Source organism: Carassius auratus, chromosome 27, assembly GCF_003368295.1.
Source record: "Carassius auratus strain Wakin chromosome 27, ASM336829v1, whole genome shotgun sequence".
Taxonomy (NCBI): domain Eukaryota; kingdom Metazoa; phylum Chordata; class Actinopteri; order Cypriniformes; family Cyprinidae; genus Carassius; species Carassius auratus.
This window is the reverse complement of record NC_039269.1, coordinates 29,073,428-29,098,495: the sequence shown is the minus strand read 5'-3', so window position 1 is coordinate 29,098,495 and position 25,068 is coordinate 29,073,428. Positions and strand designations below refer to the sequence as shown.

General features: G+C 39.3%; 3 protein-coding genes across 4 annotated transcripts in view; all 3 read left to right on the top strand.

The window, feature by feature from the left end:
* The window catches only part of cacna1eb (calcium channel, voltage-dependent, R type, alpha 1E subunit b), a 79,027-nt gene extending 72,500 nt beyond the window's left edge, over positions 1–6,527 (top strand). The window contains exons 40-45 of one of the 2 annotated variants that reach the window (XM_026207061.1): positions 2,212–2,312; positions 2,424–2,470; positions 2,700–2,805; positions 3,058–3,148; positions 3,525–3,670; positions 5,120–6,527. In XM_026207061.1, the coding sequence (XP_026062846.1) occupies positions 2,212–2,312; positions 2,424–2,470; positions 2,700–2,805; positions 3,058–3,148; positions 3,525–3,670; positions 5,120–5,674 (1,046 nt within the window). In that variant the 3' untranslated portion in view covers positions 5,675–6,527. The remainder of the gene's footprint in view (positions 1–2,211; positions 2,313–2,423; positions 2,471–2,699; positions 2,806–3,057; positions 3,149–3,524; positions 3,671–5,119) is intronic. The other variant, XM_026207060.1, reaches the window with a different exon arrangement.
* A 660-nt stretch (positions 6,528–7,187) lies between these two features.
* Positions 7,188–9,815, top strand: polr2d (RNA polymerase II subunit D). Its single transcript, XM_026207129.1, has 4 exons — positions 7,188–7,391; positions 7,877–8,057; positions 9,228–9,323; positions 9,635–9,815. Exons 1-4 carry the CDS (start codon positions 7,322–7,324, stop codon positions 9,711–9,713), a joined length of 426 nt encoding a protein of 141 aa, XP_026062914.1. The 5' UTR covers positions 7,188–7,321; the 3' UTR covers positions 9,714–9,815.
* A 3,016-nt stretch (positions 9,816–12,831) lies between these two features.
* abcf3 (ATP-binding cassette, sub-family F (GCN20), member 3) lies at positions 12,832–25,068 on the top strand. Its single transcript, XM_026207072.1, has 21 exons — positions 12,832–12,966; positions 14,056–14,197; positions 15,488–15,564; positions 15,722–15,777; positions 15,853–15,953; positions 16,035–16,157; positions 16,277–16,543; positions 17,038–17,118; positions 17,281–17,340; positions 17,480–17,536; positions 17,692–17,714; positions 17,801–17,856; positions 17,966–18,166; positions 19,249–19,325; positions 19,453–19,497; positions 19,575–19,707; positions 23,065–23,153; positions 23,231–23,322; positions 23,738–23,870; positions 24,263–24,350; positions 24,651–25,068. The coding sequence occupies exons 1-21, from the start codon at positions 12,891–12,893 to the stop codon at positions 24,807–24,809; spliced, it is 2,136 nt and encodes a 711-aa protein (XP_026062857.1). The 5' UTR covers positions 12,832–12,890; the 3' UTR covers positions 24,810–25,068.

Sequence of the window (25,068 nt, the reverse complement as noted above, 5' to 3'; positions counted from 1 at the left end):
TGAGGAACTTTGGTCACGCAGGGTAAAATGGAGGATCTGATGTATCCTGAGGTCTATAGTTGATCACGAGGCTTTACCTGGTATTGGGTGTTAACCTTGTTGGTTTGGTGTCCAGTCATGTTCCTGGAGGGCCAGTGTCCTGCAAAGTTTAAGTTCAACCCCCCAAAAAACACACTTAAACCAGTTAATTAAGGTATTACTGGGCAAACTGGAAACGTCCAGTAAGGTGTGTTGAGGCAAATTGGAGCAAAACTCTATAGGACCGTGACCCTCCTGCACCGATTTTGGACACCCCTGATCTTGGCCTATACTTTAGAGTTTTTGTTTGGAGGGTCTTTTCGCACAAAATTATGTTCTGTTGTATTGTTGGCCATTTATGTGTTTATTAGACAGGACACTGTAGATGAGAAAGGAAACAACAGGAAGGAGAGAGAGGAGAGCAGAAGAGGCAAATGCCCTTTAGCCATGATTTAACCTAGGTTGACTGTGCTATTTGTTGGAGGGCTGCCCACAAGGGTTTTACTCTGACAGAATAACATTTTCTAGTTTAACCTGTCTCCATTTTTTGAATCTGTGTAGTCTCACTATTGACTTGCCTTTGTTGCCAGCTGCTATGATAAATGTGCCAGCATTCTGTTTAGTTTTTAAAATAGTTTATCAAATCTACATTTGTGCCCAGAACCACCTTGTTGTCAACCTGTTATCAAATTAATTGAGGACTTATACTTCCATATACACTCACTTGCCACTTTCCCTTACCAGATTGGATCCCCGTTGCTTTTAGAGCTGCCTTGGAAAAATTCCCCTGAGATTTTGGTCCATATTAATATGATAGCATCACAAAGTTGCTGCAGATTTGTTGGCTACTCATCCATGATGTGACCAATAGGTACTCTATTAGGTTGAGACCTGGTGACTGTGGAGGTCATTTGAGTACAGTGAATTCATTTTCATGTTCAAGAAACCATGTATCCATCACATGATCATACACTATGGTCATAAAAGGATGGAGACGGTCATTAACAATACCCAAGTAGACTGGTGTTTAAATGATGCTCAAATGGTACAAAGGGTCCCAAGATGCAAGTTTCCCACACCATTACACCACTATCATCAGTCTGAGCCATTGAACAAAGGCAGGATGGATCCATGCTTTCAAGTTGTTTTGCCAGATTCTGACTCTCCCATCTGAATGCTGCAGCAAAAATTGACCAGGCAACATTTTTAGTCTTCTGCTGTCCAGTTTTGGCGATCCACTGTGAACTGTAGCGTCATCGTCCTGTTCTCAGCTGAAAGGAGTAGCACCCAGTGTGGTCTTCTGCTGCTGTAGCCCATCTGCTTCAGGGTTTGACGTGTTGTACATTCAGAGATTATTCTCCATAGCTCAGTTGTAACAAGTTACTGTTGCCTTTCTATCAGCTTGAACCAGTCTGGCCATACTCCTCTGACTTCAGCAAGGCATGTTCGCCCACAGAACTGCTGCTCACTGTTTATTTTCTCTTTTTCAGACCATTCTCTTTAAACCCTAGAGATGTGAAAATCCCAGTAGATCAGCAGTTTCTGAAATACACAGGCTAGCTCATCTAGAACTGTGTCCTGTTTGACTGATGATCCGATCTGCTTGATTGGATTGCGGTGATCGCATGTTAATGACAAGTGTAAATACACCTTAGATCACCTTTCTTCTCCATTCTGGTGCTCGATTTGAACATTGCTTACATGGAATTTGGCTCATTAGATATTTGCATTAACGACCAGTTGAACAGGTAAAATAGCCAGTGAGTGTAATTTACAAAGACCCTGATGGAACATAGTGATGGGGAAAATATAGGAGATAGGAGGAGGACACAATTAATTTTTCAATTATTTTACAAACGTATTGCATTCATGGCAAATTATTATTTCAAAATATGGCATTCTCTGGAGAAACTTTGCATTCATTCACAAAAGTTTACAGTTTTTGTTCCCGCTTTGTAGTGTTTCCATCAAAAGTTTTGCAAGCACATGCAAAGTGTCTTGTGGAAATGCAAAAGCATCACCATATAATTATCTTGGCATCACCTTATTCCTTTAGTGGCTCTGTAGGTATTGACACCTTTCTATTCTAACAGTGTTATGACCATTACACTGGCCAATGTTAAAAGTTTGGTTTGGTTGATGTAAATGAATCTGCTGTACTTCCATAATGACTGTGAATATGTGTATCTCCAGACACGGACATGACGGTTGGAAAGATCTATGCTTCTATGATGATCATGGATTACTTTAAGCAGAGCAAAGCCAAGAAGTTGAGGCTACAGATTGAGGCACAGGTAGGCTTTTTATGTGTTTATGTTATACTTTTGTGTATACTACATACTGTATAAAGCTTTGTCCTTCTTATTATTTCACACTATTTTATTTTATTTTTTTCTTTTGTACAGAAAAGTCCCACCCTGCCCCTGATATCTCACAGCGCTGGATCAGCCTTGTAAGTCCTGTTGTCTTCAGAGAAGGGTCATGTTCAAAATAACACACAACTGAACTGTCTTAATATATACTCTCCAATGCATCCATAATATAGTGAGTATGTGGCTCGATACAAATGTCCCTTCTATCATTGCTGCTTAAAAACTATTGCATAAACTATACTGTTATGAACACTGCATCCTGACTTACATTAAAGGTGTTCACTCACAAAATGTGGTTGTGTATTGTAGGACCAGTGGAGGGTTTTTGGCTTTAAGCCCCATATCCCCAGCAGAGCTGTTATTGCAGCCCATGACCCACCGTACAGACAGCAGTGAAGACTATGATGCCTCTCAGGTACCAAACAACATTCTTCCTATTTAAATAGTTGACAGGGGAAAATATATTCTTCTCACCTGGTTTTCAGGTTAAGCAACACAATATATTATCAGGAGTTTAAAGATTAAAAAAGTGAAAACAAAACAAAAAATGATTGGAATAGATATTATGAGTCATAGTATTTAAAGAAGATATGTACTATATAGAATGATGAGTTATAGACTGACAAGATGTTTTGCTGACTGTAACTCGTGTGATGCTGATGCGCAGGTTGATGAATCAGGGTTGAATGGCATGTGGGGGGAAGATCGCCCACCTGAACATGCGTTCAGAACCAGACACAAGAGCTACAAAGCTGCAGGTTGGTTACTGCGTTTCTCTTGTAAAGTGAGAAGACTCAGCACAACTCCAGAACACACAAATACACCAGCCAACGCTTGTTTAATGAGTCACGCTGCGAGAGACGAGAGCTGATCAAATGCATGCTCATGCGTCAAACACTCAAGACCAGGAGGAAGTTCTAAAAGTTTAAGAATGTTACTTAATTGGAAAATATGATTTTAACAATTAAAGCTTTAAATCACACATACAATACACACATAGCACAAGGACTTACCCTTTGCTCTGCTTTGGGCCTGAACAGTTCTGTAGTCTGTACCCATGAGAACACATGCAGTATAAGATATGAAGTCTCGAGTGCTTTGGTTAACCTAGTGTATCTGTTTCACAATTTACAGTGTCCCACTCAGACCAGACACAGTACATGGAAAAGGTGCGAGGACGACCAAAAGAACAACGGTTCTTACTTTCCCCGGATAACTCGAACCCAAAATCTCGTTCCCGCTCTCCCAGTGAGGAGCGCATACATGGGGTCACCAGACAGGTAAACAAACTGCTCAAACATTTATTTGTGAAGGTTTTTTTCACATGATCTCTCACCGTTTTAGAGAAAACTAAAAAACTAAAAGATGTTTGATTTACATGCAACTTAAGATTATGCTACAAATGCTGCCCCCTGCTGGACAGATAGATATTAAAGAAGAAAGAACTGTGCTGTGTTTAGGTTTCGTCAGGGACAATAAACCAAAATCCTGATCCGAATTGAGACACTAGGCAGTGAGACTCAGATCCAGAGCAAGACTGGATAAAGCTGTTTTTTTTTTGGAACTGGTCAATCAGCAGATGACTTGCGTTGACCATCTAGAAACAAGCTATCAGCTTAAAGGGATAGTACACCTCAATAATGGAAATTACACCATGATTTACTTGCTCAAAAGCTATCCTAGTTGTACATGACTTGCTTCTTTCAGATCAGAGTTCTATTAAAAAAATGCCCTGTCTCTTTCAAGCTTTATAATGGCAGTGCATGGGAGGTGATAGTTCAATAGTCCAATAGAGGTCTAAAAAAATGCATCCATCCATCATAAAATCCACTGGAATGGCCCTCTTTCCTGAACGCACATTCATTAGTTAGTGGAGATTAGAGACCACTGTTTATAACATTTAAATTTGCATATTTTTCTTACAAAGACTTAAAATTCTCAACCTAAAATTCACTGCCATCATAAAGCTTGGGAGAGCCATGCCATTTTTAAATATAACTCTGATTGTATTTGTCTGAATGAAGAAATTCATAAACACATAAGATAGTTGAGGATGAGTAAATTATGGGGTGAACTATCCCTTTAAGATACTATAAAACTGGTGATACACGGAGCAACTTTTTGAGCAATTTTGCCGCACAACTTTTTTTGAGCGATGTTGCTTGGACACTTTCCTATTGAGGAAGAGTAACATATTTCTATCTGGCTACTTAGATTGCTCAAGTGCCCTGTGTCTCACATGTTGCCCGTTGAAAGCAAAATTACCCAAAGTTGCCCGGCAACATTGCTCAGAAAGTATTGAATCATGATCTTTAGCTTACTGTATCTTAAAGGATTAGTTCACCCCAATATGAAAATTCTGTCATTAAATAATCACTCTCACGTCGTTCCAAACCTGTAAGACCTCCATTCATCTTCAAAACACACATTAAGATATTTTTAATGAAGTCGGAGAGCACTCTGAGACCCCAACGCAACTGAAACGTTCCCAGGTCCAGAAACATTTAATACAACAGTGCATGTGACATCAGTGGCTCAACTTTAATTTTGCAAGGATCTACAATAATTATTTTTGCGCATGAAGGAAACAAAAATAACGGCTTTATTCAACATTTCATGTTTCCCGAGTTAGTCTTCTGCACAAATGCATCACGGCACTCTCCAAAAACAGAAGACGGTCTTTTAAAAACTAAATGAGATTAAATTCTTAAAATCTGATTTCTCCGCAGGGAAACAGCTCTGAAAGCCCCGTTCCCTCCACCTCAGAGTCCAGCACCCCGAGCGGCAACCGTCGCCTGTCCCAGACCTCCACCTGCTCACACCCTCACATCTCCTACTCACCCCTAGTGTGCCACACACAACCTTCATCACACGCTGATGATGACGACGATGATGATGCAACCGTCCAGCAGATGATAGCGTGCTGTAGTACTGCTTTATGGGACGCCGGTGCTGAAGACCAGGAAGCGAGACAGCAGGAAAGTACCCATTTTGAAGTGGATGAATATCTGGGTTCGTCTGCACGCCGCTATCCTTCCGAGTCCTTCCTCGCCCTACAAGAGGAAGAGCACAGCCCTGATTCTGCCGCTCCTATGGAAACTCTTACCTTTGAGGCAGCGGTGGCCACCAGTCTTGGCCGCGCCAACACGGTCAGCGCCTCGATGCGCACAAGGTCACGAAAAGGCTGGCAGGTGCCCAACGGACACTTCCGGAAGAGACTGGCACAGAGCGTATCTCTCGCTGGCGGTGAAGCCCTCAGTGATGCAGATGATGACAAATACTAGATCAGTCAGGAGAACAGAGACATAACAGGACAGATGTAGATTTCAAGGAGGACTCTGAGTCAGATGCTGATCCTCACAATATTCAAGAGGTGTTTCATAGATATACAAATGAAATGTGTTCAATGAAACGAGCAAACAGAAAGACTTCATATTTATATTATCTTAATTTCTCATCAGATATTGAGTTTGGAAAGCAACACATACATTTAAAGCCCAATTCAGGGATCAAGTGCTTTATTTCCAGATAGTGAGATGATGGCTTAAAGTGTTGTTTCTTACGTTTAATGGCATTTGTTCTCAGTTTCTTAAGTTTAATGTCTTTTTCTACCAAAATACAATTTGTTTCTAATTCATCTCTTCCACATTTGTTGAAATTCGCTGATAATGCATCTGCTTGGTTTGAAGTTAACGTTCACTTTCTAACTAAACTTGACTTCCAAAGTTCAGTTCATAAAACAATTTAAATTAAGTATTCGATTTAACTACGTAATTTGTCAAAAACAACTTTCATATGATTCCATAAAATGTTGTTATAGCTGAAAAGAAGAAAGAAAAAAATAAGATTTTAAAGCGGAGGCTTTAATTATTAAATGTTTAAAATTAGTTTAGATGAAGGTCTTGTAAAGGGGTTTACTAACGTAAATTCTGACAAAGGTAAAAGACATCACGGTCAAATTTGATGTCACAATCAGTTCAGGAAGTGTTTTTAAAAATAAAAGATTTCTTCTTTGACTATGTAATTTAATCTTTCTTTCAGGCTACTTGGAATTTGGATTTTTGTTACTGAATTTGAATGGATAAGCATCTTGATAACTTTATGTTTAAATTAATAAAATATTGTCTTTTTACCCTGTTTTACTTTTCTGCTGTTTTTGTTTCTTGCTAACTTCCCCATAGTGTTCTCTTGTTATATTACATTTTAGGCTAGTCCTACTGCAGAAGTGTATTACCAGCTGAGTGCAAACAGCCAGTCTTTTTAATTAACCCTATGCCCACCGTTGCTCAGATGTTTTACCTTTATAAGAAATCATCTGGCAATCAGTCTGGCCCTGGTCAAAGTCACTCAGATCTTTATTCCTCCCCGTTCCTTCTGCACACTGACTACTTGACTGCTCATTTAGCATATAATTAAATTGTCAAGACCTTCACATGTGACCTTCTCAGGAGATAATTAAGTATATTTACTTCACCTATGCATGGTCATAATGTTTTGGCTCATCAGTGCATATGCATTAGAAGTGGCTAGTATATTCTCTCATCTAGAAGAAAAAGATGCTCAAACTGAGATAAAACTATCTTCAGCACAATGGGATTGCTGTCACTGTACATGACTGAGGGAGTGCTTGAGCAGGTACTGAAAGCAGACAGGAAGACGAGGCAGCTGGTGCCACAACTGCAATACAGTAATGTAATGAAGAGCGAGTCCTGCTGACTGTACAGCATTTATCACAAGAGACCAGATTTAAACTGAGGCGCTGTTCGCCGACAGAGCGCTAGATGGCGCTGTGAGTAAATCCTCTCCTACTTTGACCGGAAGTAGCGTGTGTTTCACTCGGAGCCGCGCTGTAGACAGTGTGCGGTGTAGTTATGTAGTAAACACTGAAGGCTAGCTCACACTCACTGTATTTCGGCTGTAGTTGTTGAGTGATGGCGGCGGGAGGAGCAGCGCATGTGGGGGATGTGGAGGAGGACGCGTCTCAGCTCATGTTTCCTAAAGGTGAGAGGATTATAAACACATCATCATCATCATCATCAGCTCGCGCGTCTCTGAGCTCTGTGTCCTGTGATCACTCGCTCGGGATTCATCCTGTCACACACTTCGCATTACTTTCTCAATAAATGCGATCTTGTAAACGTTACCTCGTGTTTTGAATCGACTGTCTGTCAGAAAATGTATCGTCAGGTCTCGTGTTTGTCTGTTTGTATATAATTATTTGTATTCTCGGTGACTAGTCACTGTGGAGCTTCTGGCACTAAACTAATCCTCGTATGTGTAAATATACCTGGCAATAAAGCTGATGCTGATTCTGAGGCTCAGTGATAACATTAAACTGTACCTTATTCTTGTTATTGTCTCTATCACACCCCAAAGTGAGGTCAAATTGTCAGATGATCTAATGTTTTTTGAGTCGACTGTCAGAATGTTGATCTAGTTCAGTGTTTTGTTGTGGAGATGTGCTCATGATGTCTGATTTGTGTCAGAGTTTGAGAACGCAGAGACCCTGCTGAACTCAGAGGTGCACATGTTACTGGAGCATCGCAAGCAGCAGAACGAGAGCGCGGAGGACGAGCAGGAGCTGTCCGAGGTCTTCATGAAGACCCTCAACTACACGGCCAGATTCAGCCGCTTCAAGAACCGAGAGACCATCGCCAGCGTGCGCAGGTCAGCACACGCTACACACAGTGTGTGTGTGTGTGTGTGTGTGTGTGTGAGAGAGAGAGAGAGCGAGTGTGTGTGTGTGTGTGTGTGTGTGTGAGCGAGAGAGAGAGAGAGTGTACTTGTTTTTCTATTCTGGTGGGGACTTAAACCTGAATACACACAGACTCATGAGGACTAAATTGAGGTCCCCATGGGTAAACAAGCTAATAAATGACACAGAATGAAGTTTCTTGAAAATCTAAAAATGCAGAGTGTTTCCTGTGAGGGTTAGGTTTAGGGGTAGGGTTGGTGTAGGGCGATAGAAAATACGGTATGTACAGTATAAAAACCATTACACCTGTGGAGAGTCCCCACAAGGATAGCTGACCAGACATGTGTGTGTGTGTGTGAGAGAGAGAGAGTGAATGAGTGTATTGGTGCTTTTCTAATTCCAGTACCAGCTCAGCCCGCTCAGAACCTCGCTTGGAGGTGGTATGAAAAAAAAAATATCCAGAAGCAGGTACAACTTTTACACCGTGGAAAACCAAACAGAGTTGAGTCGAGGCGAGCTGGTAGTGTGTACCGGAAAAGCGCCATACGAGAGTGTGTGTGTGAAATCTATTTACAGAAAGTCTTGCATATTTGGATGTTCATACTTGGATTTTCTTTTTACAAAAACAAAAAAGATAAATAAAACCAATTTCAGTAACCAAAGTTAAATCTCTGTCCACTGTTTTGGGAATTTGTCCAACTTCAATGTGACTATACACTAATATAACAAAATAAATATATTGTAAAAAATACTATAAAATGAATAATAAAATGGTGTAAATTATAATGCTATTATTTACATTAACATTTTTATAATTTTCAAGTGTTAAACCACTGAGCATTAGATCTACATTTAATTAAACTTGACAATGGTATGAAGCCATATTGCGATATTAATTTTATTTCAATATATCTTGTAGCTCTAATTTAAAAACACCTCCGCATGCTCTTCTAATCATTGTACTGTGACTATAGAAAATAATGGAGCATGTGGACTTTTTTTTTTTTCTAAATCTCCATATGAACTAAATTGTATATTTCTGAGATTTAGTGTATTTTTTTCCCCCCTTGTACTTGTTCATTTTAGTCTCATTTAGTGAATCTGATGTTCTGATGATTGATAACTCTGACCGTGTTTCACAGCTTGCTTCTGCAGAAGAAGCTTCATAAGTTTGAGCTGGCCAGTTTAGCCAATCTGTGTCCGGAGGCAGCTGAGGAGGCCAAAGCACTCATCCCCAGGTCAGGCACGCTTCCCTTCACACACACACACACACACACACACACACACACACACAGACACACGGACACACAGACACAATCTCACAGGTGGAAATACATTCGTTTAACCATCAGTCTGAAACTAGACTCATTTAACTCTGTACTGTGATGTTAACAGCTTATCTGCTGTTTTTAACTAGAGGATTATTTTCTTCAGAGAACACATTCAATACATTTGGGCTGATGTTTTATGAGACTGTTGAACTGAATATGAGCAGTTTGTTTGCACTATTTGTTTATTGTATTGTTTTTTTTATTTAATTCTTTATTAGTTTGGAAGGCCGGTTTGAGGACGAGGAGTTACAGCAAATCCTGGATGATATTCAGACCAAACGCAGCTTCCAGTACTGAACCTGCATCCTTCACTCACTCATGATGATATACTGCTATCATTGTTCCCTTCTGTCCTTGTTTAATGTGCTTTTGTATGAAAAATAAAGTGTTTTGACCGTCTCAGTGTCATGCAGCTGCAGTCAGTAATATTATATATTATGAAATATGATAATATGAAATTAAAATTAAATTATATTTGAGAACACTGTACACCTTCGTGTATTTAACTGTATTACAAAAACCTCACTGAACAGGTTCCTGGAGCACATCAGTCACAAAAGAAGCAGACATACAGGTGCTGGTCATATAATTAGAATATCATCAAAAAGTTGATTTATTTCACTAATTCCATTCAAAAAGTGAAACTTGTATATTCTATTCATTTATTACACACAGACTGATATATTTCAGATGTTTATTTCTTTTAATTTTGATGTTTATAACTGACAACTAAGGAAAATCCCAAATTCAGTATCTGAGGAAATTAGAATATTGTGAACAGGTTTAATATTGAAGAGACCTGGTGCCACACTCTAATCAGCTAATTAACTCAAAACACCTGCGAAGCCTTTAAATGTTCTCTCAGTCTAGTTCTGTAGGCTACACAATCATGGGGAAGACTGCTGACCAGACAGTTGCACAAAAGACGACCACTGACACCTTGCACAAGGAGGACAAGACACACAAGGTGATTGCAAAAGAGGCTGGCTGTTCACAGAGCTCTGTGTCCAAGCACATTAATAGAGAGGAGAAGGGAAGGAAAAGATGTGGTAGAAAAAGTGTACACACAATATGGATAACCGCAGTCTGGAGAGGATTGTGAAACAAAACCCATTCAAAAATGTGGGGGAGATTCACAAAGAGTGGACTGCAGCTGGAGCCAGTGCTTCAAGAACCACTACACACAGACGTATGCAAGACATGGTTTCAGCTTCACATTCCTTGTGTCAAGACACTCTTGAACAACAGACAACATCAGAAGCGTCTCGCTTCATACAGGACTGGACTGCTGCTGAGTGCTCCACAGTCATGTTCTCTGATGAAAGTAAATTGAGCATTTCCTTTAGATATCAGGGTCCCAGAGCCTGGAAGAAGAGAGGAGAGGCACACAATCCACTTTGCTTGAGATCCAGTGTAAGTTTCCACAGTCAGTGATGGTTTGGGGTCCATGTCATCTGCTGGTGTTGGTCCACTGTGTTTTCAGAGGTCAAAGGTCAACACAGCCATATACCAGGAAGTTTTAGAGCACTTCATGCTTCCTGCTGCTGACCAACTTTATATAGATGCAGATTTCATTTCCCAACAGGACTCTCACCTGCACACAGTGCCAAAGCTTTCAGTACCTGATTTAAGGACCACGGTATCCCTGTTCTTAATTGGCCAGCAAAATCACCTGACCTTAACCCTATAGAAAATCTATGGGGTATTGTAAAGAAGTATATGAGATATGGCAGACCAAGGAATGCAGAAGAGCTGAAGGCCACTATCAGAGTAACCTGGTCTCTCATAACACCTGAGCAGTGCCACAGACTGATCCACTCCATGCCACGCCGCATTGTTGCAGTCATTCAGACAAAACAGCCACAACTAAGTATTGAGTGCTGTGCATGCTCATACTTTTTAATTGGCCAGAATTTCTAAAAATCCTTTCTTTGTATTGGTCTTAAGTAATATTCTAATTTTATGAGATATAGAACTTGGGATTTTCCTTTGTTGTCAATTAAAATAATCAAAATTAAAAGAAATATCAGTCTGTGTGTAATGAATGAATATAATATACACGTTTCACATTTTGAATGGAATTATTGAAATAATATTTTTGATGATATTCTAATTAGATGACCAGCACCTGTAGTGTGAAAAAAAATGTAGGATCGTTCTGCTGAATTTGTTCAACTCTAGTCCCACAGTGAAAGAATAATTAGGATATTAATTCAGATATTGACTGTTTCATGAGAATGTTATGATCCAAACCCAAAGCATTAACTGAAATCTAATTTTAAATTTTTAAATTATCAAAAAAAAGAAAAGAAAAAGAAACTATTAAAAATGTTCCTTCTTTCTTTTTCAAAATCACTTGTTTCTTCTGGGGGAATGGGTCTGAAAACAATCTTAACAGATAAACTCAGTATAATGTTTTATATAATTAGTTTATTGTATTCCAGTATTTCTAAAGTCTCTTTTTATAGTGTTTATAAATAGGATTAATTATTAAGTATTAGGTTTAAATAAGCTATGAATGTAATATTAAACTAAATGAATGGAGAGCATTATCTTGTGCAGCTAACACTGATGTTGACCACGTCCCAATCACACAGGCTATATTGAAAGAAAGAAATATACAATTTACTTTCAAAGCAAAGGATTTTAGCTAAAGCTAATTATTATTATTATTATTATTATTATTATTGAAGTATATACAAAATTACAAGTTTACAAAACAAATTGGCAAACAACTTGCATTTAAAGACATCAGTTTTTAAGAGGGATTTACACAGAATACAAAAAAGTAGTAATCTATAAATCATTCATATTAATAAATACAGATTAAACGGGATAAAAAAAGTTAAATAGATACATTATATTTATAAAATCTAACAAGATTCCAAAATTATAATTTTTGACACATTTTTGAGTATTCCTTAATAATTGAAAGTGTAGATTTTACAGATTTACACTTCAAGAATGATGAATTACGATCATCAAGAATACAATTCTTAGCTAACAAAAGTAAAATATTAATCTTTATTATTATTATTATTATTATTATTTATTTATTTAATTTTATTATTTTTTGCCACCTTCTTCATAGTTTCCAGGAATTGTGTTTTGTGAACTTATTGGTGTGTGCTAGTTTCCAATATCGCAAATCTTGATGAAACGCAGATCATTTCAGCAGATGTTTATAAAGATTTAAGTCACATTTAAGTAAACATCCAGTCAATGCCACCACATTTCTTTAATAATGATGCTGGAATTTTTAAACCAAAAGCTCTCAGAATTGTATAAAAATGCTTGCAACAATTTTAACTTCGACACGCCATTCATCTGTTCATAAAAACTGATGTTTGAACCACCGACGTCACTGCTTCATTTTAAGCTAAGCGTTTATGAAACGTTCAGAGGCGACGTGACGTGCACGTGTTATTGCCGCGCCGCTGCGCATGCGCGCTGTGTTCGGCCCGGTGCGTGTGAATGATGGCGGCGTATGTGCAAATACTGAAGAACGAGTTTCCACAGATCGACTCCGAACTCTTCGATTATATCACTGGTAACGTCACTGTACATATCTGCGACATTAATATCTCTGTATTACACCTTAAACGCGCTGTTAGTGTCAGGAGTTCATTCATTAGATCAGAGAGAGCTGCTGATGTGTTGATCATGCTAACAGACGAATCTGAGGACATTATCCTCGAAATAATTTAAGGAACAGACTCCGGAGTTAAAAATTCAATCAAGGCATAATTTCACAACGTGTTTATATCCGATAAATAAAGCAGCTGTAGTGAATTTTGAGTGACACGGTTTCATGTTTCCAGACAGACAGATATGATTTACCGTCTCCTCATTAATATACAATATAATATAACATAAAATGTGTAACCGTCTGTGCCTGACGTGTTATTTAACGAGCATTAAGAGAACCCATTAGTTATAGGTAGATCACGTGATCGGTTATATAAACGATGTCATTCAGAAAGACGAAATATACAAATATCATTAAAAGTAATGAAATGCAAAGATCAACTTAAACGACTGCATGCTTGTGAATTACAGATTATGCCTTCATTTACTTTGTCCAAAATTATTTTTATGCAAGTACAAGTGTAAATATAAATTGTTCTTATTAATTTCAGTGTAAATAGGCCTTATTAATGAAGTACGCAAGTTTAACGCCTGCTTTATTTGTTCAAATGGAAGATAGATCTGGGTTGACATTTACATAGAGTAAACTGAAAACGTCACTGAAAACGTCATTAATTTATGAGCACAATATGAAACAGTGGCATTCATGAATAAGTGCTATTTAACTTTTTCTTTATAGCAACATGACATGCATTATTAAATGTTTATTAAGAAGTGTTAATTGTACTGTCAATTTTATAGTATTTTGTTTGTTTAAAAATGCATGTATTTATATTTAATGTCCAGGGTGGGTAAATTAAACCAAGTGAAAACTAAATCCTATTTTTTTACAGTATGTAACACTCATATAACACTAAAAATAAGTTCTTGTTTAATTGTGCATATCTGCATTTGTTAAAGATGTGAAATACTCTAGAAGTGTAATGTGTCTGGAGTAAATCCTGTTCTTTGCTGAGGGTGTGTGTGTGTGTGTGTGTGTGTGATCCTGCAGGCGTGTTGGACAGCGGCGGCTCAGATTTCGAGGATGGAGAGGAAGTGTTTGATGCCATCGGCGACGTTCTGCAAGACGTCGGAGACAAGAATGAAGACGACATCCGGAAAATCTGCTTCCAGATGTTCAACACACTCCAGCTGTAAGAGATCCGGCACAGAGCTGTGGTTTATGATGTTCGTGTTCTGTCTAGAAACAGAGGATGTTGATGAGTGTCTGATGAGATGATGGTGTTTATGTACAGGAGCCATCTGTATGGTTTTAGGGTCCAGTTTGCCAGAGGAATTATGCAAATCAAATGGTGGACAGCTTGCATTAGGGATGTAGAAATGTATGGCAGGCCACAGAAAAAGAAACAGAAACAGAAATTAACCTTCGTCCGCTCCAGATAACAGTTTTGAAATAATTGTAACATTGTAACACCTTTCAGATTACTTTTGTTACATTTCAGTAATCTATAATTTTAGTTACCATTCCATTTTAAGAACACATTTCTTATTTTAGTTTAATTTGAGAAATTATAGTTAGGAAAGCAGTTTATGAACAAACAGAACTTTAGATGAGAAAGTTTAGATGTATATCTGAAGTATGCAGGACCTTTGAGGAAATGTCTGCGCTGACCCAAGAATCACAATCATGAGAAACAACACATGAGAAGAACTTTAACTTTAACAATATTTTGTGAACTGATATGTAGTGGTTAAACCGAGCGGCAACCTCCCGCTCTCTCTCGTGAAGCCAACAAGGAAGTGACTAAAACTTCAATTCATCGACTGGCCACCTGAGGCTGGCTCAATCCCATAGACTCCTCATGTTAAAATGCCCAACTTTACAGCAGGAAAAAACGTTTACAGTCTGGTGCAAAAAAAGAGTTTGGTCTAACAACTGTGAGGAGGGTGTTGTTGTTTTTTTTATAACTCATCCGTTTAAATTATATTAAGACTTAAAGTTCTGCATAATTAAGGGCGTGGCCACTTGAGTGACAGGTGGTTTGCCGTCGCGCTAGGTGGGCGTGGCTTCAGCAACCAGCTCCCGCCTTTTTGCCCATTTTCGATTATCCTGGAGAGTCAAGTGGTGATGCGCTGCCAAGATGGAGACAGCTCTGTACATTTTAAGCTTCAAAAACGCACTTCAGGAGTCTACATCTACATCCATGTTTTTATACGGTCTATGGGTTAAACTCAACAGCACTGTGCTGCTGCCATCTAGCGAATAATACATCAGGTCAGAATCATGTTATGACAGTAACGGCCAGTAGATGGCTGAAGTCTTCTAGATTTTATGCTCAGAAGTTAAACATTTGAATGTTTAAGTAGTTTTGTCTAAGCTTTTATATTTGTAGTAGTGCTTCAGTTCCCTGTCTCTGTCTGTGTAAGAGCGTTAGTGAATGTGAACATAAGGACAGATCCTGATGATCATGTGTTGTTGTCAGCACTAGATGTGACTCTGGACAGCAGCAGGTGTTGCTGGAGGCTCCAGTGCAGTTATCACAGGTGTCTGCTGACGCAGGTGAATGTCTTCATCTCATTACACTTCATTATAGGCTTTTAGTGATGATGCACAACAGCTAGATGGCATAAATCATACAAGAAATTGATTCAGGTTTTGGCAGAAATACACCACCGTGAATGAAGCTTCAGTGTAAATGCCTGATGATCTCTTTCAGGATCAACTGCTAACGATGTTCATGGGATCTGGATGCTGAAGAGGAATCCCAATACAGTGAGATCTTCCTGTCTGCCTCTTGATTACTGCGTCCAGTGCCTTTATCTCTATTAACCTCTCTTGTTCTGTTAGACTGTGGATGCCAAGAAACTCGAGAAAGCTGAAGCCAAACTGAAAGCCAAGCATGAGCGCAGGAACGAGAAAGACTCGCAGAAATCCTCACCGTCTCCACTGTGAGTACTGCTGATCTTGAGTTTGTGGAGGTGGGTGGATGGCTGATGGCTGGTGTCGTTGTGTCTGGATGTGTTTTAAAGGGTCCTGGAGGAGGCCTCAGCCAGTCAGGCGAGCAGTAAGAAAGAAAACCGCGTCGATTCGTCCGGGAAGAATCGAAGTTACGACATCCGCATCGAGAACTTCGACGTGTCTTTTGGGGAGAGGTGAGAAATCAGTGACGAGCATCAGAAACACTGGCTGCAGGGTCACACATGTGAATCTCTCGTGACTTGACTGCATGTTGAAGCAGGAGTGTGTTCGCAGCATGTGTGTGTGTTCACAGGTGTCTGCTGCAGGGTGCAGAGCTGTCTCTGGCCAGCGGGAGGCGCTACGGTCTCATCGGGAGGAACGGGCTCGGGAAGACCACTCTGCTGAAGATGCTGGCGAGCCGCAGCCTGAGGGTCCCTCTGCACATCTCTATTCTGCACGTGGAGCAGGAAGTGGCCGGAGACGACACCGTGGCCCTGCAGAGCGTCCTAGAGAGCGACACGGTTCGAGAGGAGCTGCTGAAGGAGGAGCGCACGCTCAACGCACACATCGCCAACGGAACGTACGTCACACACAATCATGTCTTTAATCTGCTTCACACACACCTGAACGTTTGCTGGAAATGCACTCGCCCTCAGACCGTCAGAGATGTGGAAGAGTTAGTTTCTTCGTCAGGTTTGGAGAAATGTAGCACTGCATCAGTGTCTCAGTGAATGGGTGCCGTCAGAATGAGAGTCTGATAAAAACATCACAATAATCCACAGCGCTCCAGTCCATCAGTGAACATCTGGAGAAGACAAAACCTGAAACACATCCTGCATTAAGATGATTTTAACTCAAAAACATAGTCTATAATCTATAATAACTCTTCGTTTTGGTATATAAAGAGCAAACAGGTGTTAAATGTAAGCACCTGATCATTTCATCATCAACTGAAAGTAATATTGGAGCGTACAGAACAGAGCTCATGCAAAGAAACATGAATGAACAAGATTAAAAGCACAAAACACATTGTGGTTGTCATTGAATCTAATGTTTCTGTCTTTAATCTTTCAGTGCGGATGGATTAGAAAGTGTTCGTCTTTCGGAAATTTATGCGAAACTGGAAGAAATCGAAGCGGATAAAGCGCCGGCCAGGTGAGCAGAAACTGATTTGTGTGTATTATCAGATAAAATAGAATTACTCTGCAGTTTTCAGACAGGTGTAAGAACGTGACACAAAGCAGTGTAAGCGTAGTCAAGCAGTCGAATGAAAAGATCATACAATATTCATTAATGATTTGTTTCCCTCTCTTTCAGAGCATCTGTGATTCTCGCTGGTTTAGGCTTTTCGGCCGCAATGCAACAGCAAACAACCAAGTGAGTGTGTAGCCATGCAGTAATAATCACGTATAAGTGTCTTCTCCACATCTCTTCAGAAACAAGAAACATTAGAAATGAAAACAGGCTGATTTCTACACGTCTGCAGTGGTTATTATTGTCCGTGTGTTTATTGTAGGGAGTTTTCTGGAGGCTGGAGGATGAGGTTAGCTTTAGCAAGAGCCCTGTTCGCACGGTAAGTTTATTATTCAGAATAAAAAACAACGTTGATTAAATAATAGTGCACTTTTATTGCAAATTAGATTACGATTATCACAACTATTATCACTTAACTAATCAGTACTGCTTAAGTGATTCGTTTTTTTTCTGTTTTGTGATTTGTTTTCCCAGGCCTGATCTGCTGTTACTCGATGGTGAGGAAAATGAACACAGTATGGTGGGAAATATTAAATATTGATAGAGTTACATCACTGCTTTTCTATTAATCTCTTCTGTTCAGAGCCCACAAACATGTTGGACGTCCGAGCCATTCTGTGGCTGGAAAACTATTTACAAGTAAGTATATTTCAGACGGCCAGACGAGTCTGCTTTAATGGCTGAAGCAGTGGCGTTAACTGGTTCTACAGTGTGGGAAGACACACTAATGCAAGTGTTGTTTGTGTAGACGTGGCAGTCCACCATCCTCGTGGTGTCTCACGACCGTAACTTCTTGAACGCGGTGGTGACGGACATCATACACCTGCACTCGCAGCGGCTGGAGAGCTACCGCGGAGACTACGAGAACTTCATCAAGACGAAAGAAGACCGACTGAAGAACCAGCAGAGAGAATATGAAGCTCAGTTACAGTACAGAGAACATATACAGGTACCAGAGCACATCCACACAACTGATGGAGAACTGGACCACAGCTCTGGAGGAGGAGGAAACCCAAGTCCTTACAATACTTTCATTATTTTTTCTGTATGGATTCACTTCTGTGCAACTAGGGCTGCACTATTAATAGAAAATAAACCAAAATCACAATTTGGCTCGGTGCTTTTCTGAAATCACAAAAGCTGTGATTTAATTACTCAAATATATGTGCTGCGTCTCTGAGTGAAGTGTTCGTTCACAGTGTGGTTTACAGTCAATATAAACCTGACTGTCTTATTTAGCTTTTTTTTGATGATGATAATTATTATTATTAAGAATTATATAACCATATTGTTTAAAAATCATAAAAACTAAAATGACCGTGAAGCGTATTTTATCATTGTACTGTTTTTAATGTAAATAGACCAGGTTTTATTCAGAGGTGGGTGTTAACGGATTTATTTAAAGACCTATCACCTGAATATATTCAAGATTTTTTTTTATTTTGGCCACTGTAGATCTAAAATGTCTTTTTATAACTTTTTGTTAATTGCATATCTTGTGTAATTTATTCTGAGATAACAGTTGAAATAGCCTTGATGCTGGCATGGCATTAAAAAGCGAATGAATAAATAAATAAAATATAAAATCACAGAATTGACCAGATGTTGCAGCCCTACAAATGCAAAATAAACTTTTTTTTTATTTTTATTATTATTCTTTATTTATTGTATTTTATTTTATCACAGTTATGATACATTATTGGAAAATTGCAGCAGTTAATTTTGTATTTAATTTCCCTCCTAATCTTCAGCCCTAGCTGCAACATAACATTTCAAAAGAAAGTTGCAGGGGTCTAAATAATTCCTGATGTCTGCTTGTGTCGATAATATTGTTAGCATTCTTTGATCAAAGTGGGTTTTTTTATTGACTGATGACGAATAACCAGAATTGAAAAAGTACTTACTTACACAATATTTTCTTAATATACAATTTTTATATATATATATATATATATATATATATATATATATATATATATATATAATTGAAAGCAGTCCAGTTGAATCCTCTGTTAATGTTGTGTCTCTCAGGTGTTTATTGACCGGTTCAGATATAATGCCAACAGAGCCGCTCAAGTGCAGAGCAAACTCAAGCTGCTGGAGAAACTGTAAGTGTGACATCCCTGACACATGTTCATTACTGATCAAACACACTCGCTGTAGGCTCACCGTGTGTGTGTGTGTGTGTGTGTGTGTGTGTGTGTGTGTGTGTGTGTGTGTGTGTGTGTCTCACAGGCCTGAACTCAAGCCCTTAGTCAAGGAGTCTGAAGCCGTCTTACGGTGAGTTTCGCTGTATGTATTTGTGTAACGGACTCCTCTCAGAAGTGAAACAGAGTTTTGTTCTGCTCTCCCTACAGTTTCCCGGATAACTTTGAGAAGCTGTCTCCTCCGATCCTGCAGCTGGATGAGGTGGAGTTCGGCTACAATCCTGACCAGCGAATCTTCAACGGCCTCAGCGTCTCGGCTGATCTGGAGTCTCGCATTTGCATCGTAAGTATTTACAATAGGAGGTCTGACATTTGCTGGCATAGTTATGATAATGTATGATGTGTGGTATGTATACATCATTTTTATATATTGTGTACATATGTATAAAAATGTATTTAGTCACCTTTTGTAGTACACTTGAACCATCTTTCATACACTAGCACACAAGTGGTGACCAAATAATTTTTTTTTTTAATATAGAGATCGAATGTTAAAAGTGAGTTTTAGTTTGTATATATTAATGGTGTCCAAAAACAGCAGAGTTGAGTACGATTAGATGACCTTAAGAAGTGCTAAAGAATAATTTTTAGTATATAAAGCACAAAATTAGTTAGAATGTAAACCTGGGGAAGCTGGAAATGTTTACATAAAAGCTTTTACTGGGAAAAAAAGAAAAGAAAAAAAAAATGGTAAAGAACTCTAAACTATCAATCAAGTGTGCAGGACATTTTGTGGGAAACAGGTTTACATTTACATTTATTCATTTAGCAGACGCTTTTATCCAAAGCGACTTACAGATGAAGACAGTGGAAGCAATCCAAAACAACAAAAGAGCAATGATATATAAGTGCTATAACAAGTCTCAGTTAGCTACAGATAGAATAGAAAAAGAATAGAGCAAGCTAGTGTTAGAGGTCTTTTTTATTATTATTTTAAGAATAGAATTATAATAGTGTTAAAGTTAGAGGGTCAAATAAAGATGGAAGAGATGCCGATTCTTGAAGATGACTAAGGACTCAGCTGCTCTGAGTTGGGGAGGTCATTCCACCAGGAGGAACATTTAAAAGTCTGTGAAAGTGACTGTGCTTCTTTGGGATGGCACAATCAAGCCACGTTCACTTGCAGAATGCAAGCTTCTAGAGGGCACATAAGGCTGTAGTGCTGTCATTTTTGTGAAAAAATCATTTTTGATTGTTAAGACATAAGTGTTCATTGAATTGATTGTAAAATAATGTCTAAAAAAAGTTTCCTTTTTCAACGTCAAATACCGTTCGAATGAAAAGAGTCAGCAATATTTCTTATTTATTGGCATGAAGTTTCGTGCAGAATAACAAACAGCAACAGGAGTGCAACATTCTCGAAAAAATGTATATGCAGAGGGGACGGCTGCCATAAGAAAAGAAAAACATCACTGCAGACTTCAACCCGGCTGCATTTATGATTTAGGCACAGGCCGTGTGTGTTTTTTTATTGAACGTAACCGACAGCTGGGCTAGGCAGCACTAGGCAGGCATAATGAAATGCACAAAAAGGTTAGGACCATTACAAATATATTGGACAGGAAAACAAGTCGATCAACATTCCCGGGGTCCAGAGCAGAGCGTTTTTTATTTACTATATGTCCAGCTGTTGAGAAGATGCGCTCCGACCGCACTGATGTCCCAGGGACACTCAGGTACAGCTGCGCAAGGTGGCGGTATTACTGCCAATTTTCCATCACAAAAGCCGGTCGCTGTCATATTTTTTAATTGTTTAATTCTTTTAAAATTAATCGATTCCCTCTTTTCATTTTCGAAACTTTTTTGGGTTGGTCCTATCAATTGTGCAATCGATTTTCGAATTTAGGTAAATGGGTGCAGAGCCAGTGGTAGTTTTGTAGGCAAACATCAATGCCTTGAATTTTATGCAAGCAGCTATTGGGAGCCCGTGCAAATTGATAAACAGAGGTGTGACGTGTATTCTTTTCGGCTCATTATCATAATCATAATCTTGCTGCCGCATTCTGGATTAATTGTAAAGGTTTGAAAGAACTGGCTGGAAGACCTGCCAAGAAAGCATTGCAATAGTCAAGCCTGGACAGAACAAGAGCTTAAACAAGGAGTTGTGCAGCATGCAGAGTCCCACAAGGGTCAATTCTTGCACCACTCTTGTTTAGCCTGTATATGCTCCCACTAAGTCAAATAATGAGAAAGAACGAAATAGCCTATCACAGCTATGCTGATGATACCCAGATTTACCTAGCCTTATCTCCAAATGACTACAGCCCCATTGACTCTCTCTGACAATGCATTGATGAAATCAATAGTTGGATGTGCCAGAGCTTTCTTCAGTTTAACAAGGAAAAAACTGAAGTCATTGCATTTGGAAACAAAGATGATGTTCTCATGGTGTCAGGAATCTTGGTGTGATTCTGGAGACGGACCTTAGTTTCAGTAGTCAAAGCAGTCAAAGCAGTAACTAAATCAGCATTCTATCATCTAAAAACTATTGCAAGAATTAGATGTTTTGTTTCCAGTCAAGACTTGGAGAAACTTGTTCATGCCTTTATCACCATTATGAATTATCATTTAGTATGAAATGTGTTTTATAAATAAACTTGCCTTGCCTAGCATGTTCCAATAGAAATGACCTTTTCTTCTTGATGTTGAATAAAGCAAATCTGCAGGACTGGACAGTTTTAGCAATGTGGTCTGAAAAAGTTAGCTGATCATCAATCATAACTCCAAGGTTTCTGGCTGTTTTTGAAGGAGTTATGGTTGATGTGTCTAACTTGATGGTGAAATTGTGATGAAACGATGGGTTTGCTGGAAACACAAGAAGTTCTGTCTTGGCAAGGTTGAGTTGAAGGTGATGGTCCATCATCCAGGAAGAAATGTCTGTTAGACAAGCTGAGATGCGAATAGCTACCGTCGGATCATCAGGATGGAATGAGAGGTAGAGTTGAGTGTCATCAGCATAGCAGTGGTATGAAAAGCCATGTTTCTGAATGACAGAACCTAATGATGCCATGTAGACAGAAAAGAGAAGTGGTCCAAGAACTGAGCCCTGAGGCACCCCAGTAGTTACATGTTGAGACTTGGACACCTCACCTCTCCAAGATACTTTGAAGGACCTATCTGATAGGTAAGACTCAAACCACTGGAGTATGGTTCCTGAGATGCCCTTTGTCAGGAGGGTTTGACGGGAGGATCTGGTGGTTAACTGTGTCAAAAGCAGCGGACAGATCAAGCAAGATAAGTATTGATGATTTGGATTCCTCTCTTGTCAGTCTTAGAGCTTCAACAACTGAGAGCAATTCAGTCTCAGTTAAATGTCCACTTCTGAAACCAGATTGGTTGTTATCGAGGAGGTTGTTCTGTGTGAGAAAGGCGGAGACTTGGTTGAACACAGCTCGTTTAAGTGTTTTTGCAATGAAAGGAAGAAGGGAAACTGGTTTAACGGCAAAGTTTTGATCATGTTTAACATTCATCCATGTATCCATGAAATCCATGTATCATATTTTGGTTACTTTTTTGTTTGTTTATTTTGGTTTTTGATTTGGTTAGTTTCTTTTTGGTTTGTTTTGGTTTGGTTTTCGAGAGCACTCATCCATTGGTTGTATGTATGTATGTATGTATGTATGTGTGTGTCTGTCTGTAGGTGGGTGAGAATGGAGCTGGTAAATCCACTGTACTGAAGCTGCTGATGGGAGAGCTGACGCCTGTCAATGGCACCAGATACGCTCACAGGTGAGCCTCACTCTGACGCTGACGACACTAGACCCTCTCTGTCTGCCTCTTACTTATGCCTTTGTCTTTTCAAACAGAAACTTGAAGATCGGTTATTTCAGCCAGCATCACGTGGATCAGCTGGATCTGAATGTCTGCTCAATAGAACTGCTGCTCAAAAGATTCCCTGGTAATTCCTCAAATTGGCACTTTACATCCTCATCAGAAATCATCAGGATTACATCGCTGACCCCTACAGAGACACTTCTGATAACTCAAGTCCTGTTCAGTAATGAAGATATTAGTCACATCATTCACAGCCACACACTGAGACAGTCTCTGTGATGATGACCGGTTATTCTAGCTCTTTGTTGCTACATGCAATCGAATGTTCAGTTTCTCTAATATGACACATTATGGAAGTTAAATGCACGGCTGATGCATAGTATCTTTAAATTGTATTTATAGTAAACGGTATGTTTTCTGTTTGAATGAACTGTCTACTATTAGGGAAGCCATAGATGCTGACGTAGCAATAAAAATAAATAGCTACTTCTGCTAATCTGAAGTAGGTTCAGCTGAACACTGCTGTTTTCATGCATCAGGTCACACAGAGGAGGAGTACCGTCATCAGCTGGGAGGGTATGGCATCACCGGGGAGCTGGCCACGCGGCCCGTCGCCAGTCTGTCAGGAGGACAGAAGAGTCGTGTGGCTTTCGCTCAGATGACCATGCCCTGGTAAAACACACATCAACACACTCTCATGGGCGCATGCTTTTGCTCCTGCTGCTTCTAACTAGTTTTCTTATGGTATCATGCAACTATCATTTTTGTTCATTAATTTTTAATCTGTTTGATGCTTAATTGTTGCTATTTAAATTAATTATATTTTGTGCATTTATAAATATGCAATATTATGCTATAACATAAGGTGTGTATGTGCGTATGTATATGTCAAATTTTGTGTGTTTTAGTTTGTTAACTGTAATACTCTGCCTGTAACCCTCATTTACACCCAGATTTTCACAGACTGACCTTCTGAAAGACACTCATTTGCATCTTCCAAACCTCAGTTAATCATTCTGTGCCTCGTTTTGACAGATGTTAACGAATCTGACTTTCTATTATAGCCCCAACTTCTACATTCTGGACGAGCCGACGAATCATCTGGACATGGAGACGATTGAAGCCTTGGGAAAAGCCCTCAACAAGTTCAGAGTAAGAGCAGAGTCTTCTCGTGTCGACATGTTTGTTCAGTCCGTGGTGGAAAAAGATCGCATTAGCATTTAATAAACACAAAACATGCTCTAGTGTCTGAATAATTTATCAAATTTTCTGGTAGTCCACTATATGAAGAATTGTTTGGGTATAATATTTCATAGTGTAATTTGTGCTATCCTCTCTTACATAAATGAACTATAATGTCTTGCATCCACTAGTAAAAAAAAATCAAAAATGATATCTGGCTTCTGAATAGTTTTTGTTTTGACTGTAACTGGTAAACTGGTTCTCTGTCAGGGCGGTGTGGTTCTGGTGTCCCACGACGAGCGCCTGATCCGGATGGTTTGTAAGGAGCTCTGGGTGTGCGAGGCGGGGCGAGTTCACCGCGTGGACGGAGGCTTTGACGAGTACAAGGATATCTTGCAGGAACAGTTTCGTCGGGAGGGATACTTGTGATGGGGATGCACCGAAAGTGCCATCTGATGAGAGCGTCTGTAGTCCCATTCAACTTCAAGCTCCCTAAATCATGCGGCTCAGACGAGTCCTGCGGGTTCACGGCCGGACGCTCCCCGAACTGTTGTGTAGATGACATGTATTAAAGATGATGTAAGAAAGGTGAAGCAGACATATGCACTAACAGATGTTATACTCCAAACCGCTTTTAAAAGATCACCAACATACGGTAATAAAAAGAAAAACTGTCCAACGTTTTTAA